The sequence below is a fragment of the Pelodiscus sinensis genome, chromosome 3 (genome assembly GCF_049634645.1).
Source record: "Pelodiscus sinensis isolate JC-2024 chromosome 3, ASM4963464v1, whole genome shotgun sequence".
Classification (NCBI taxonomy): domain Eukaryota; kingdom Metazoa; phylum Chordata; order Testudines; family Trionychidae; genus Pelodiscus; species Pelodiscus sinensis.
Window position 1 is genome coordinate 44,028,691 of NC_134713.1, and position 14,428 is coordinate 44,043,118.

The 14,428-nt window shown below is 41.6% G+C and overlaps 1 protein-coding gene across 26 annotated transcripts in view; it reads right to left on the reverse strand.

Moving 5' to 3' along the window:
* DST (dystonin) overlaps window positions 1-14,428 on the reverse strand; it is a 470,874-nt gene that overhangs the window by 257,235 nt on the left and 199,211 nt on the right. For 14 of the 26 annotated variants that reach the window (XM_075923660.1, XM_075923659.1, XM_075923640.1 and 11 more), the window contains 4 exons: window positions 13,410-13,499; window positions 12,858-12,893; window positions 10,092-10,169; window positions 5,876-5,968 (listed from right to left, as the gene is read on the reverse strand). In XM_075923660.1, the coding sequence (XP_075779775.1) occupies window positions 5,876-5,968; window positions 10,092-10,169; window positions 12,858-12,893; window positions 13,410-13,499 (297 nt within the window). The remainder of the gene's footprint in view (window positions 1-5,875; window positions 5,969-10,091; window positions 10,170-12,857; window positions 12,894-13,409; window positions 13,500-14,428) is intronic. The other 12 variants (XM_006110983.4, XM_025182427.2, XM_075923642.1 and 9 more) reach the window with 1 other exon arrangement.

Genomic DNA, 14,428 nt, shown 5'->3' on the forward strand with positions numbered 1-14,428 from the left:
GAAATGATAAGATAAAATCTTTAAACTATTAATACTGAACTTGACTATAATTTGATTTGAAACTGAAACAAAAGACAGAACTATGTAGCACTTTAAAGACTAACAAGATGGTTTATTAGGTGATGAGCTTTCTGTGAGGAAGGCTTATGTGCAAACAAGAGGTTAAGATTAAGGTATCAAATGGCCATAGAAGGTGATTACTTAACTCATGGCATTCATCTATTTACCAGTATATAAACAGACTCTTGTTACTATAACCAAGAAAATCTTTATGTGACTGATTGCCTAACTTTTATTCTTTTATTGACTTTGAATTGCTGTGTTACTTCTTGTGGTGACATCACCTTCAGAAAGTCATGTGGGTTATTAGTATGCAGCACTGTGCTCACCCTGTTTTTATACATCGAGTTACAATGTTAGAATCATAGAATCATAGGACTGGAAGGGACCTCGAGAGGTCATCGAGTCCAGCCCCCCGCCCTCAAGGCAGGACCAAGCTCCATCTACACCATCCTTGACAGATGTCTATCTAACCTGTTCTTAAATATCTCCAGAGAGGGAGATTCCACCACCTCCCTTGGCAATTTATTCCAATATTTGACCACCCTGACAGTTAGGAATTTTTTCCTAATGTCCAATCTAAACCTCCCTTGCTGCACTTTAAGCCCATTACTCCTTGTCCTGTCCTCAGAAACCAAGAGGAACAAATTTTCTCCTTCCTCCTTGTGACACCCTTTTAGATATTTGAAAACCGCTATCATGTCCCCCCTTAATCTTCTTTTATCCAAACTAAACAAGCTCAGTTCATGAAGCCTGGCTTCATAGGTCATGTTCTCTAGACCTTTAATCATTCTTGTCGCTCTTCTCTGTACCCTTTCCAATTTCTCCACATTTCAAGTCCATAAAGGGGACTACTTTCCAACATAAAAAGATGCTCATTTCCACAACTGCATCAGCTTATTCGTGCAATTTACTGCCTCAAAATCAGAAAATGTTGTTAAGCTTGCAGGTACAACAGCTCACAGACTTCAGCAACAGACCACCCAGGAGAGGGAAAAGTATCCAGTGAGATAACGTCTTGGAAAGTAAAAAAGCGACCACAACCGCAGAAAATTCTGCCCAGTTTTTGTAGCTAAGATTTAGCAAATCTGGCAAATTGCTGGAGGGAGGCAATTAGGAGTTCTTCTGGGGGGAGTGGTTAAAAGAGGGGGAGTGTCTCCTTTAAAGGTGTCTTTTATGAAGGACAGTTTTGCCACATTACTTAATGCATCCCCTATTACAGGATTAGGACACTGACTGCATTAACTCCATCTTTAAATCTTTGAAAAGATCAGTCTTTGACCTTTCACTGGTTTTAAATCAGGAGCAGATTAAACATGAATCCTTCAGATGGGGATCCCAATGCCTTCAGTGAGTTCAAAGCCAGCAAGCAGTAAGGGCAGAAAAGCAGGTAGCACCTCTTCTTAGATGACTGCCACCAGCCAAACAATCTAAGCAGAAGAACCCACATGGATGCTGGGCATCAAAATGTCGCACTGTGAACCTTTAGTAACTTGAAAAAGAAAATGGGATAGGGCCACAGTTGTTGGGCAGCCTTCATATGTGTCCATCTATTTAGGTGCTCATATGTCTTTCACTGCAAGGACTACAGAGCCTCTCACACAGTAAATTGTATGTGAGGTGGGAAGCTAAAGCCAGAGTAGCTGGGGATTGAACACAGGTCTCTCATTACTTATTTGTAATGTTAGCTGTTTTACCCTAGCTCTTAGGTGCTGTAGAAACACAGAACAAAAAGAGGGTTCTTCTGCATCTCAGTCTGATACTATCTCAAATAGAGGCTGTCAGTTTTTTTATGCTGCATACCCCTTTCCAAATAATATAGTCAATTGTGTAGCTTGATCTGAGTGGGGTCATAATCAGTGGTCCTGTAAGCGAAGCACTTGTGTGGCTACTCAGGAGCAGGGATGAAAGGGTGTTGTCGTTTAAACAGGCAACCAATAAGCTCATGCTTATCGGTTACCCAAAAAGCTATATGGCTTTTGGCACCTGATCCAGCTCCCGAGAGCCACCTGCTGCCCCGTGCTGCTGTCTCTGATACAGAGGCAGCAGTGTGGGGTAGCAGGCCTGAGCTGATATGCATGGGGAACCAGCTTAAAAGCCAACTCCCTGCGTGCATCGGCTTCCAGGGAGCCACCTGACATCACATGCTGCTACTGCTGTATCAGAAGCAGCAGTGCTGGGTAGCAGCTGGCTCCCTGGGAGCAGTGTGGCAGGTGGGAGTGGTCAGAGCTAGGATTTTGATTCTACTGGTAATGGCACATTTGCACATAAAAAACCTGATTCTGCATGTGGTGGAAAAAAATCTTCATATGGATAGAAAAGATTAGATCTACGATTAGATTGCCAAGTCTTACAAATAAAGTATGTTGTCCACCATTACAAAATTTTTCTCACTTATCTCCTGATGACAGCTTGTGTATCCCAACGGGTAAACATGCCCCACTGTGAAAATCATTGCACCATCCTTCCTATCATTCCTGGGCTGCTCCCTAATACTTTGCTATTTTTAGCATGCTAGCTCAAGCAGAGTTAGCATCTGTATGTTATGTCTACCCATGCTGGGAAGCACACTCTGAGCTGCGGTGTAGACATACCCTATCAGGCAAGAACACCAATAGCAAAAACACATGCTTGCTGAATAAAGGAAAGAGATGATGCCATCTCATACTGCATCTGAGAGAACGATGCTTTTTTCTGCATTCTATCATCCAGGGTGAGCAGGACTGGATGGAACATGAGCTGCTGGAACAAGGGTTAAGGATATGTCTCACATATTGTAAAGGAGTCTGACAATGGGAAGCTAGAGATAAAATCTGGTAAGTGATAGTTTGGGAGTGCCTGGAACTCTTGGGCTGTGTCTAGACTGGCCAGTTTTTCTGGAAAATCGGCCGCTTTTCCGGAAAAACTTGCCAGCTGTCTACACTTGCCCCTTGAATTTCCGCAAAAGCACTGACGATCTCATGTAAGAAATCAGTGTTTCTTGTGGAAATACTGTTCTGCTCCTTGTGACGTAGTGGGGGTACCTGGCTGGTTTCTATGCTGCTGGCTCTGGGGTAACCCCCACTGGCTGCCGTGGGTACCACGACCCAGCAAAACAGGATGAGTCACTATGCAAACCAGTATGGCCAGACACCCCCCATGGAGAGGAACAAAGGAAGGTGGAATGCTGCCCTGGCTGGGGGCAGGGCTGGAAGAGAGTTAGTTGGTTGCTGGCTGGGAGCATGGAGGAGAAAGCCTAGGGAAAGGGGCTGGAGTTTAGGGGCCCAGTCTCCCCCATCTCAAGGGGGCCTGAGGCATCCTAGCCCAGCTCTGTGACCAGACTACATCTGTGCTGTGCTGTAACCTGGAGAGGCAATAAACTTCCTCTATTCCACCGGCTGGTGCAGTCTGTTTGTGCCATTTTGGGGTGCAGGAGACGGGGGACCCCCAACGCACCGTCACACTCCTGTTCAGGCAAAAGTCCCTTTTGCGCAAAGCTTTTGCGCAAAAGGGCCAGTGTAGACAGCTCAGATTTGTTTTGTGCAAAAAAGCCCCGATCGCGAAAATGGCGATTGGGGCTTTTTTGCGGAAAAGCGCGTCTAGATTGGCACGGACACTTTTCCGCAAAAAGTTAAAAGCATTTCCGGAAAATCATGCGAATCTAGATGCAGCCTTGAAGTTTAACAGCTTTGGTGCCTTTTTAATCTGAAAGTTATTTTCCTTCTGTCTGAAATCAGCTGTAATTAAGTTGAGTGCAGGTCAGCTGTGAGTATTTTTAAATGCAGGCCTTTGGAAATAAAAGTTCATTTTTTATTAGGGTTGCCAGGTATCCGGTTTTCGCCTGCATTGTCCATTATTTGGGTCCCCCATCCAGTAAAAAAACCCAGAAAATACCAGACATGTGAAATGTCCGGTATTTCCTTTTTCCAACACATTATCAATAAATTACAGCCTATACTGGAACAGGACACTAAACTCAAAGAAGCTCTGGGAGACAGACCCATAGTCTCTTATAGACAACCACCTAACCTCAAGATGATTCTTACCAACAACCACAGGACATACCACACTAATACCAACCCTGGTACTTTCCCTTGCAACAAACCCCGTTGCCAGCTTTGTCCACATATTCACTCTGCTGACTCCATTATTGGGCCTAACCAAGTGAGTTATCAGATCAAGAATACATATTCCTGCGCCTCCAGAAATATAATCTATGCTATCATGTGCTGAAAGTGTTCGTCTGCTATGTACATTGGACAAACGTCTCAGACACTTCGCCAAAGAATCAATGCTCACAAAACAGACATTAGACAGGATCACAAAGAAAAAACAGTTTCTTGCCATTTCAACCAGAAAGGACACTGTCTCAATGACCTAATCGCATGCATCCTACTTCAGAAGACTTTCAAATCTGCACTTGAAAGGGAATCCTCTGAACTGGCATTCATGCTAAAATTCGACACTCTCCGTGGGGGGCTGAACAAAGACCCCAACTACCTTACCCATTACAAAGATAGCTTCCCCAATTATCACCTCTAATACCATTAACTCACAGACATCTACCCTTCCCCACCTCTAATATCATTAACTCACAGGCATTCACCTTCCTCCTTCCTTTCCCCCCTCCCCCGCATCCCCCTTCTGTTCTGAAATGTGATTTGTCCTTTTCATATGTGTTCATTTTTTTTAATTGTGTCCTTTGGTATATATGGTTGTGACTATTTTCTTCCACTATTTGATCTGAGGAAGTGGGTCTGGCCCACGAAAGCTCATCATCTAATAAACCATTTTGTTAGTCTTTAAAGTGCTACATAGTCCTGTATTTTGTTTCAGCTACACCAGACTAACACGGCTTCATTTCTATCACTAGCACATGACATAAGTAGTGCCAGTAAACGTAAGTATACTTTACCCTTACTCGTTTCAATTTTCAGAAATACATATACTTAAAACATAGCATTTTTCCTGTACATTTATGCCCCTTCCTATTCCTGTATAGCATTTACATGTAGACAGCTAAATTACACTACAAGAGTTTTTTTATAATAGTTTTTGAACAAAAAATCCTAAACAATAACAAGTATGATACTAAGTAAACACATATCTATTTGAATATGTAGGTTTCTGATCATGTAAAATGCCTGCACCAAACTGAATCACTGACAATATAATAGTAGTCTCACTAAATAAAGATTAACAGTCATCCGCATTACATCATATAACTCCAGTACTACTGGCAAGCACTAATTTTGAAATGCAATTTTATACTGCATACTATAAAAATCAATTCTGCTGTACACAATCCAATCGTGTAAAAATTATAGTGCCGTTTAGTGTGATCCAGTACTACCAAAACAGGTATTACCTTCAAAATAAAATGATTTAATTGATTTGCATTCTTCAAAAATGTTGCAAGAAAAATTTAAATTCAAAATCAGCAGAAAACTGCAACTCCAAACAATGCTAAAATAATTGCATTTTTCCTATCTTATAGCTCAACAGAAGAAGTCTGTATGAGAGGAAAAAAAAAACCTTTTTATTATTATTGAAGGAAATGCACAAAAAGGCTTGTTTTATAAAATTAAGCATAAAATAGCCTCCTTTTGGGATCTCTCTACAAAGAGGAAATGAGATGTCAAACTAACTAGCTTATGATTCAGTATGCATATTTGACCATATCAGTCATCAGAGTTTTCAAACAGTGGAGAAGAGAGATGCCATGTTACAGTTTCTAGAGAGGCCTACTGCAACTGATTCATGCACTCATTATAATCATCTACCAGAAAACATGGTATCTGATTGATTATATATTGTGAAGAGAAACAAGGCTTACCTGAAAGTGCAAAATTATGGTCCATATTAACCCCAAAGTCAACTTGGGATTTCCATCTGTTATGTCATCATTTCTAATATTTACCAGTTTCACCTGCCATTGTGGAAAGAAAAATATAGGTAAAAGCCAAAACAAATTGGTTCTGAAAACATCTATCCTACAACTTGGGACTGACTCTAAGCTAAACACTACTAACATTCTGAATATATTCAGTTACAAATATATTAGGCCACATTTCAAATCTCTCTCCCCTGCGCAGTGCAAAGGACCTGGCTTCGGCTGTAACTGGCCAGTTAAAAACCACCCTAATTGGGGACAAACTTTCAGCTAGCATAAAGTTTCCTGGGCCAGCTGTCCTCCATCCCAGTGTAAGGAGCACGTAAGAAAGAGACTGTATTAAGCATGTAGTAGATCAGAAGGGGGCAGGAAATCATCCCAGGGCCCAGAGCAGTACAGGAGAACCATCAGCATGAGGGAGCTACAACTGGTTCTTAGGCACTTTCCCCTTCACCCACTCTCCTGCACAAAAGAGAGTGCCGCTCTGGCACCATGAAGCTACTGATGTCAACATGTACTCATATACACGGTTAACCGATGAGCTCATTGGTCAACCCTCACAGCTCCTCTTTCACGCAGGGAGAGCTGGGGGAAAGCAAGAGCCGCTGTGCGTGGGGAGTCGGCTTTAAGTACCAGCTCCAGCTTCCCCCTCGCGTAAGTGTAACTGCTAAAAACTTTAGCAGTTATACATTTACAAAAATAAATGTATTTTAACGTCCCTAACTAAAGCAATGACATTATTTTTCAATGTTTACATTTCTAATATAATTAATCAGAAATAAGCACACCTTCCAACTATTCCACACATCTTAAGTAATGAACAGAATTAAAATTATCACTGAAGTTTCAAAATCAATGGACAGCCATATTTGCAACTCTGATAATCTCTCAGGCTACGTCTACATTGGCATCCCTTTCCGGAAAAGGGATGCTAATGAGACGAGTCGGAATTGCAAATCCGCGGGGGATTTAAATATCCCCGCGGCATTTGCATTTACATGGCTGCCGCTTTTTTCCAGTTTGGGGATAAGCCGGAGAAAAGCGCCAGTCTAGACGCGATTCTCCGAAAAATAAGCCCTTTTCCGGAGGATTTCTTATTCCTACTTTCTTATTCCGACTCGTCTCATCAGCACTCCTTTTCCGGAAAGGGATGCCAATGTAGACGTAGCCTCACTGTGTTATGTATGCTTTCTGGTAACCTATTACAATCATTTTCATATATATTATTCCATTTACACACACACACACACACACACACACAAATGTGTCTATGAAATCTGGCAATTGAAAGATGACATATTAAATGCATGTGATGCTCTTATTAATCAATGATTATTTCTGTTTGTTCTTTAGGATACACACTTGTATCAACATCTTATGTACAGGGCATATTTTCTTCTTGATTCATCCACATAGGTATAATTAAGGTGAGTAGGCATTCCCCATGGAAAAAAAGGACAATATATCCCAGAGTTATACAAAAATTAAGAGATGTCTTCATTGTTTTCCTCCTACTAAAGGTTGAACCTCTAGTCAGGCACCCTTGGGAACTGACCAGTGTTGTACCAGAGAATCTGCCAGACCATGAGAGGTCAATAGTGTTTAGCAGCATTACCAACACTTCCACTGCTTACTAGACTCTTAGAAGACATTTAGGGGTAAATTAGAGCTAAACAACAGGACAGAACAATGAGAGCCAGAACTAGTGGCTGTAAATTTTATGGGACCATGGGAAACTTGGCTACACACACATGATCAGTGGACATCTGGCTAACAAAAATCAGATGGTTGCCAGTGAGAGAGTGCTGTGGCAGGGTCAGGCCAGGGTGCTGCTGCAGAGTGGGAAAAAGGCAGCCCAAAAAGGGTAAAAGACCTGCTAAATAGAAGCAAAGGACCATAGGACAATTAGAAGCAGCTGGTAGGGAGCTGGCTCAGGCAGACTGGGGCCAGTTGACTCCACTGCTGGCTTGCTGAAAGCCTTGAAAAGTCTCCACAATTAGAAGGCGGAGGGGAGAGTGAGAGGATAGAAGAAGAGGTAGAGGAGAGCCAGAGTTTGTCAGTAAACCGTTAACAACTTTATAACAGAAACAGCAGAAGAGGGAGTCCTATGAAGTGTAGCTAGGCTCCCTACGCCAGAAACCAGCTACAAGCCCCAGGCCTGGGGGTGGGGCAAGAGGCCAGCCCAAGCAGCGGCCTGGGTAAGAGAGGCCCTTGTCACAGTGTTGAAATAAAGAGTTTCAACCTGTACATTATTAAAGCTTTAAAGTTTGAGAAAAATGTACGCTATGGTCATATATAGCTTTTATTTTACTCATTTTGCTTTCCAAATTTAGCCCTCAAAATTACTGATGTTTGGGGTCTGACTAAACGAAATCACAATATAGTCCTTCAACTGGGAGTCACCCAAGGTATGTCTACACTACAAAGTTAATTCGAACTAACAGCCGCTAGTTCGAATTAACTTTAATAGTGGCTAAACATACAAACCGCTAGTTCGAATTTAATTCGAACTAGCAGAGCGCTTAATTCGAACTAGGTAAACTTCATTCTACAAGAACTAACCCCTAGTTCGAATTAAGTAGTTCGAATTAAGGGCTGTGTAGCCACTTAATTCGAACTAGTTGGAGGTTAGCCCTTCCCAGCTTGCCCTGGTGGCCACTCTGGGCCAAACCAGGGAAACTTTTCAGCCTCCCTCCCGGCCTCGGAGCCCTTAAAGAAGCACGGTCTGGCTACAGTGCTCGTGCCAGTAGCAAGCCTGCTAACACCCAGCCAGCAGACCCTGCACCTGGCATGGCATGAGCCAGCCACCTGCTGCCACTCAGCCCTCCGCCTCTTCCGCGGACCAGGCTGGCAGCTCACAGGAGCCTGCTCGGGGCTGCAAGAGGCGGGCGCCCGCCTGGTCTAGTGCGGAGATCGTGGACCTCATCGAGGTTTGGGAGAGGCCTCCAACATCCACGACCTCTGCACTAGGCACAGGAATGTGGCCGTCTAGGGCAGGATAGCTGCCAGCCTGGCCACCAAAGCCCACATGCGAACTCAGGAGCAGGTCTGCATGAAAATCAAGTTGGTCCAGTGAGACCCCTGACCCTGAGCTTAGACCATAAGAACATAAGAATAGCCGTAGTGGGTCAGACCAAAAGTCCATCTAGCCCAGTAGCCTGTCTGCCGACAGCGGCCACCACCAGGAACCCAGGAGGGGATGGACCGAAGACAATGACCAAGTGATTTGTCTCGTGCCATCCATCTCCAGCTTTCCACAAACAGAGGCCAGGGACACCATTCTTATCCCCTGGCTAATAGCACTCCATGGACCCAACCTCCAAGAATTTAACTAACTTCTCTTTAAACTCAGTTATAGTTCTAGCCTTCACAGCCTCCTCTGGCAAGGAGTTCCACAGGTTGACTATGTGCTGTGTGAAGAAGAACTTCCGCTTATTAGTTTTAAACCTGCTGTCCATTCATTTCATTTGGTGTCCTCTAGTCCTTCTATTATGGGAACTAATGAAGAACTTTTCTTTACTCACCCTCTCCACACCACTCATGCTTTTATAGACCTCTATCATATCCCCTCTCAGTCTCCTCTTTTCTAAGCTGAAAAGTCTCAGTCTCTTTAGCCTCTCGTCACATGGGACCTGTTCCAAACCCCTAATCATTGTAATTGCCCTTTTCTGAACCCTTTCCAAGGCCAAAATATCTTTTTTGAGGTGAGGAGACCACATCTGTACAAAGTACTGAAGATATGGCATACCATAGTTTTCAAAGGGCTGTAAAGCTGCCATAAGTGATTACTGGGGAATTCTCACAAAAGTACCATGACATGGAGGCACCACAGGATGCATGTTGGGGAAATTCCTTCAAAAAGGGAGCATTGGCAAGAGTGCCATTGTGCTCCAGGTATTCTCAGGTACCAGAATGTTAGATAAGGCAATACCTGTGGCTCCTTGAACTTCGCTGGGATGGGGATGACTATGGGAAACCCCAAAACAAGGCAGAGACAAGAGTGGCTTTACACCTTTGCTATACATCTCTCACCTAATCATCATCACCACCACCACCACCACTAGTTAACACACCATAATAAATCCTTCCCTCATCAAATTCTATTAGTTGCATATGTACAATTTTCCCTTAAGTTTTATTTATTAAAGTATGACCATACCTGGCGTTTTTTCAAATAGTCAAGTGCAATTTGTACATTCTGTAGTCTGTGAAAACGCATCCGACCTTTCTCTCGGGGCTAAAATTGGAAAATGAAAGTTGTGAGATTTTCAAAAGACCAAAATTCCTCCAACGTAGACCATATGATTTAAAAGTTTACACTTTAAATCTTTAAAAATACTAATGTTTTGACATCTAATACAAAAGTTTAATTGAAACTTAGTAACTTTGGGGAAAAGCGACTGAGATATGAATTTATATAAAACCTATTTTCATTGCAGTTGAAATTTACTAGCACAACTATTGGAGACGGGAAATAAAGGCCTTGATCCTGCAATTTGATCCATAGATGCCTGTGTCCATTACAAGTTCTACTAATATCAAGAGGGCTCCCCATTGGCATGGGGTCTACCCATATGAACCAGATTGCAAAATCGAAGCCATAGTGGGGGATACCTAGATGCTGCATCATAACAAAAGTTTTACCACACTTCAGTTAAACCAAATCACAAATAATAATCAAGTGTATCTCTGAGCTGTCCAATTAATGACTCTGATAACAGTGTATTAAGAAACTTACCTTAATATGTAGGTGGGTTGTGGTTTTAGATTTTGTTTGTGTTTTAATCACATCAATTTCAATATTAATAAATATATATTGAGAAACATGTAATGAAAATAAACTCTTTCCTACTAACAGAAACCCTGTAATTGTAGACACAGGGTGCATCTACACAGCAGGGCTTAACTCGAAATAAGCTACACAAATTGATCTACGTTAATTGTGTAGCTTATTTTGAAATAGTGTATTTCAAAATTGGAAGCATCCACACAGCACTTATTTCGAAATAGAGCACTCTTCCTCTGACTTTCCTTACTCCTTGTACAATGAGGGTTACAGGAGTCAGAGTAAGAAGTCCTACAGCTTGACAATATTTCGACATTATTTCGAAATAATTGCCTGCCATGGCGCAGACTAATCTTGCTGTGTAGACATACCCGCAATGCCTAACTATATACTCCTTCCTCAGGCAAAATTTCATTGTAGCAGAACTGTTTGAACACTTACGAAAGTGAAGCATAAAAAAAGTTGAAGGATCCCGTTCATCCCAGTGCAAAACCAAATTAACAAAAAAGAAACTCTAAAACAATTATGCATGGTGTGTTAATGGAAACATGGCAAAACAGCATGCAGTTAGTGTAAAATCACCAAGAGGAAGAATTACACACAAAAGGAATATTTTACTTAGCTGTCAGAGATCAACAATAGGAAAGTAGTTAAATTTACGTCATCTTAACATCCAAATATTAGGATCCTTCTTCCTTATTTCAGATTTTTCACAAACTTTCACAGTAATATGCTGAAGCATACTACAAACTACGCATCCAGCTCAGCAATGAATATGAGTATTTCCTCAGACAATCTCTGTGAAATAGTCAGACAGTCATAGATTTTCCTTAATTGAACTCCCCTTGCCCCACCTAAGGAATATCAAGTGTTTGCCAAGAGGAAACATGATGAAATGCAATTGGAAAAGAAGCATAAGCTAAAACACAAAAATGGAATTTTAAATTACCATATAAGATTTCAATCTGTTTTAAAACAACTGACAGATTTAGATCAACCCCTTCAATCTTTACTATAGAATAACTTCCAGGAGTGGAACTAAGGATTATAAAATTGACACCTTACTTTACAAACAAGGAGTGTTTGCTGAAGTTCAGATTGTCAAAAAATAACATAAGATCACAGAGGGGAAATATTATACAGCTAAAGTGCAAGTGTCTTGAGACAGTATGCCTTTGGATCAAAGCACACGCATTCCAATGAAATCACAACAGCAGCATGACATGTTGTGAATCCAAGGACAGAATCTGGACCTAACATACAAAGTTGCTTTAGCAAACACTAGTAATGTGGCTTCTACAGAGGCATGAAACTTCCTTAGATCCAGCCAATACCCAGCCTTTTAGATTTTAAGTAGATATTTCCCTTCTGGATGACATAATTTAAAAAATGGTAATTCAACATATCTGTTGCCATAAAATAAGCCCTACACAGAATCAATATATTTATTAGCTCAAGCTCTACACGTACCTGTGACAACTACACTATTCACTATCTACTTTGAAAGTAATTATAGTTAAATCAGATCAACCATCTATGTGATGATAAACTGCTATAGTATATTTTCATAATTAGTCTAAATTCCATAATTCCATATATATATAATTCCATATAATATTATGTTGTACATATGTTATATATGGGAGTTTTACCATTTAGTTCAATGGAGCCAAGATTTCACCCTTTGCTTATATATCTGCATAATTGCTACAGAAATTACAGTGACTGAAAATAAAAAGAAGTGTAATTTAATATAAAATAACATTATTCCATAATATTTTGATTGTCACTTACACACTGTTATATTTCTGCAGTGTAGTGATTGAAAATAAGTGGAGATCTTAACAAGCTTTGCATTTCACTGTTTGCAAACAAACTGAATGAAAAATAACACGTCTTTGTCATATCTCCATTTTATCAGTCTCTCAGATTACGTATATCGTGGTTGATCAGTGTAAGTTCTTCCATCCTTTCCACTGAACTACTGCAGAACACCAAACTAACAGGTTACTTTTAAGTTAGCAGATACCATACTTCAAATACTAAGTTAGTATAGTTATGGGGGTCGACACCTACCCCCTTATCCTCATCCTCCACATCCTCATGCTGTTCAAACGCGCATGCTTCTGTTGAACTCACCAACCGTAAGGTCTTCAAAAAATCTCGCTCCCTTGGCTAATGAATATAACAGATAGAAGATAGGACAGCAAAGACACAAGACAGACCACAAATGAAGAAAAAAGCATGAACAGAAGAACATAATGAAGAGAACAAATAACAAGCAAGGGAAGTAATGCTTACAAAGAAAGGAAATGACACCTGAGGAGTGTGTTAGATAAATCAGGGACATTTTTTCCTTGCTATTAATGTGAAGTAATATTATTTATTTAATATTTGCTAAAGAACACTCAGGGAAAAAAGGAAAGAGAGAAAGAACTAGGGCATTAATCTATGAAAAGAAAGAGAAGTCTCATGATCATAGAAGACGACTAACAAAAACAGTTCATATTCCCACACTGTTCATGGTGTGGTATGTACCCAAAAAAATACAACATATGCCTTTGGGATCAACAGTTGCAATAGTGGGATCATCAAAGAGACTCCTTACAGCCCACATCTGAAGAGTTAGAGAACAGCATAATTGGGTATATAATGGCCCAAAATGATTGCACAGTGATTAAAAAAGCTCACCAAGGTATCCCCAGAAAGGACTTCTAAAAGGGAGATCAAGTTATGTCCATCCCTCAGGTCTTCATACAGGTCATTCACATGCTTGCGCACCTGCCAAATCAGAGGAGGGAGAAAGAATTCACAATGATATTGAATATTGATTTTCTCTAATGTATACACTCTTACATATTTCAGCATGCCACTCTTGAATTGGGCAGTCACTATGCCAAGAAAAATATAAAAACAAAATTAGCTTCAATATAAACTTACATTAAACCCCCTTATGTATTTTCTATATTTTATTAATGTATTATGTATTAAATATCAAAAGAACAGTAGAAAGGCCAAAAGGCCAAAAGACAGGCAACAAATTGACAGCACTTTCAACATTCCTGCCTAACCTGATTTTGGATTCTTTTGGCACAAGAGAGATCCTACACCCTATTAAATGTGACCTCTGCCAGTCACAGCAGAGGTTGTGGGTCTTTCATCTACATTCTCATTTTGGGTCCCCATTAAAACAACATAGAGCAGTGATTTCCAAACTTTTGAGGATCAATCCTCTTACCCTCTCTGCAACCCTCCCACGCCTTCAGAGCTGGAAGCAGGGCCATAGCTGGAGTGAGAAGAAATGTGGATTAGGGTAAGGGAGCTGGAACTAGTGCTGTAGCTGGCAGGCAATCTGGGGCCAGGAGCATGGCAAGGCCTGAGCTGCAACCACGGGTGTGAGCAGGACCACAGCTGAGCTGAAGTAAAGGCTGGCTCTAGCCCTGCCTTGCTCCCACACTTGGCTGACTGGAATGGAGCAGCAGGCAGCACTCAAGGTTGGGGCATGGCCGGGGCAGAGCCACACTGACACTGGGGATGGGCCAGTGGGGGCTGGGATCAGGGATGTGGCTGCAGGTGGAACCGAAGTAGAAGGGGCAAGAAGTGGCTAAGTGGTGCTCTCTCCCCACCACTGTAAGGGCTGGCCAGGCCCCACCGGCCACCAAAGGTTCCTAAGCACCCCCTTAGAGAGTGTGCTCCACAGTCTGGTGATC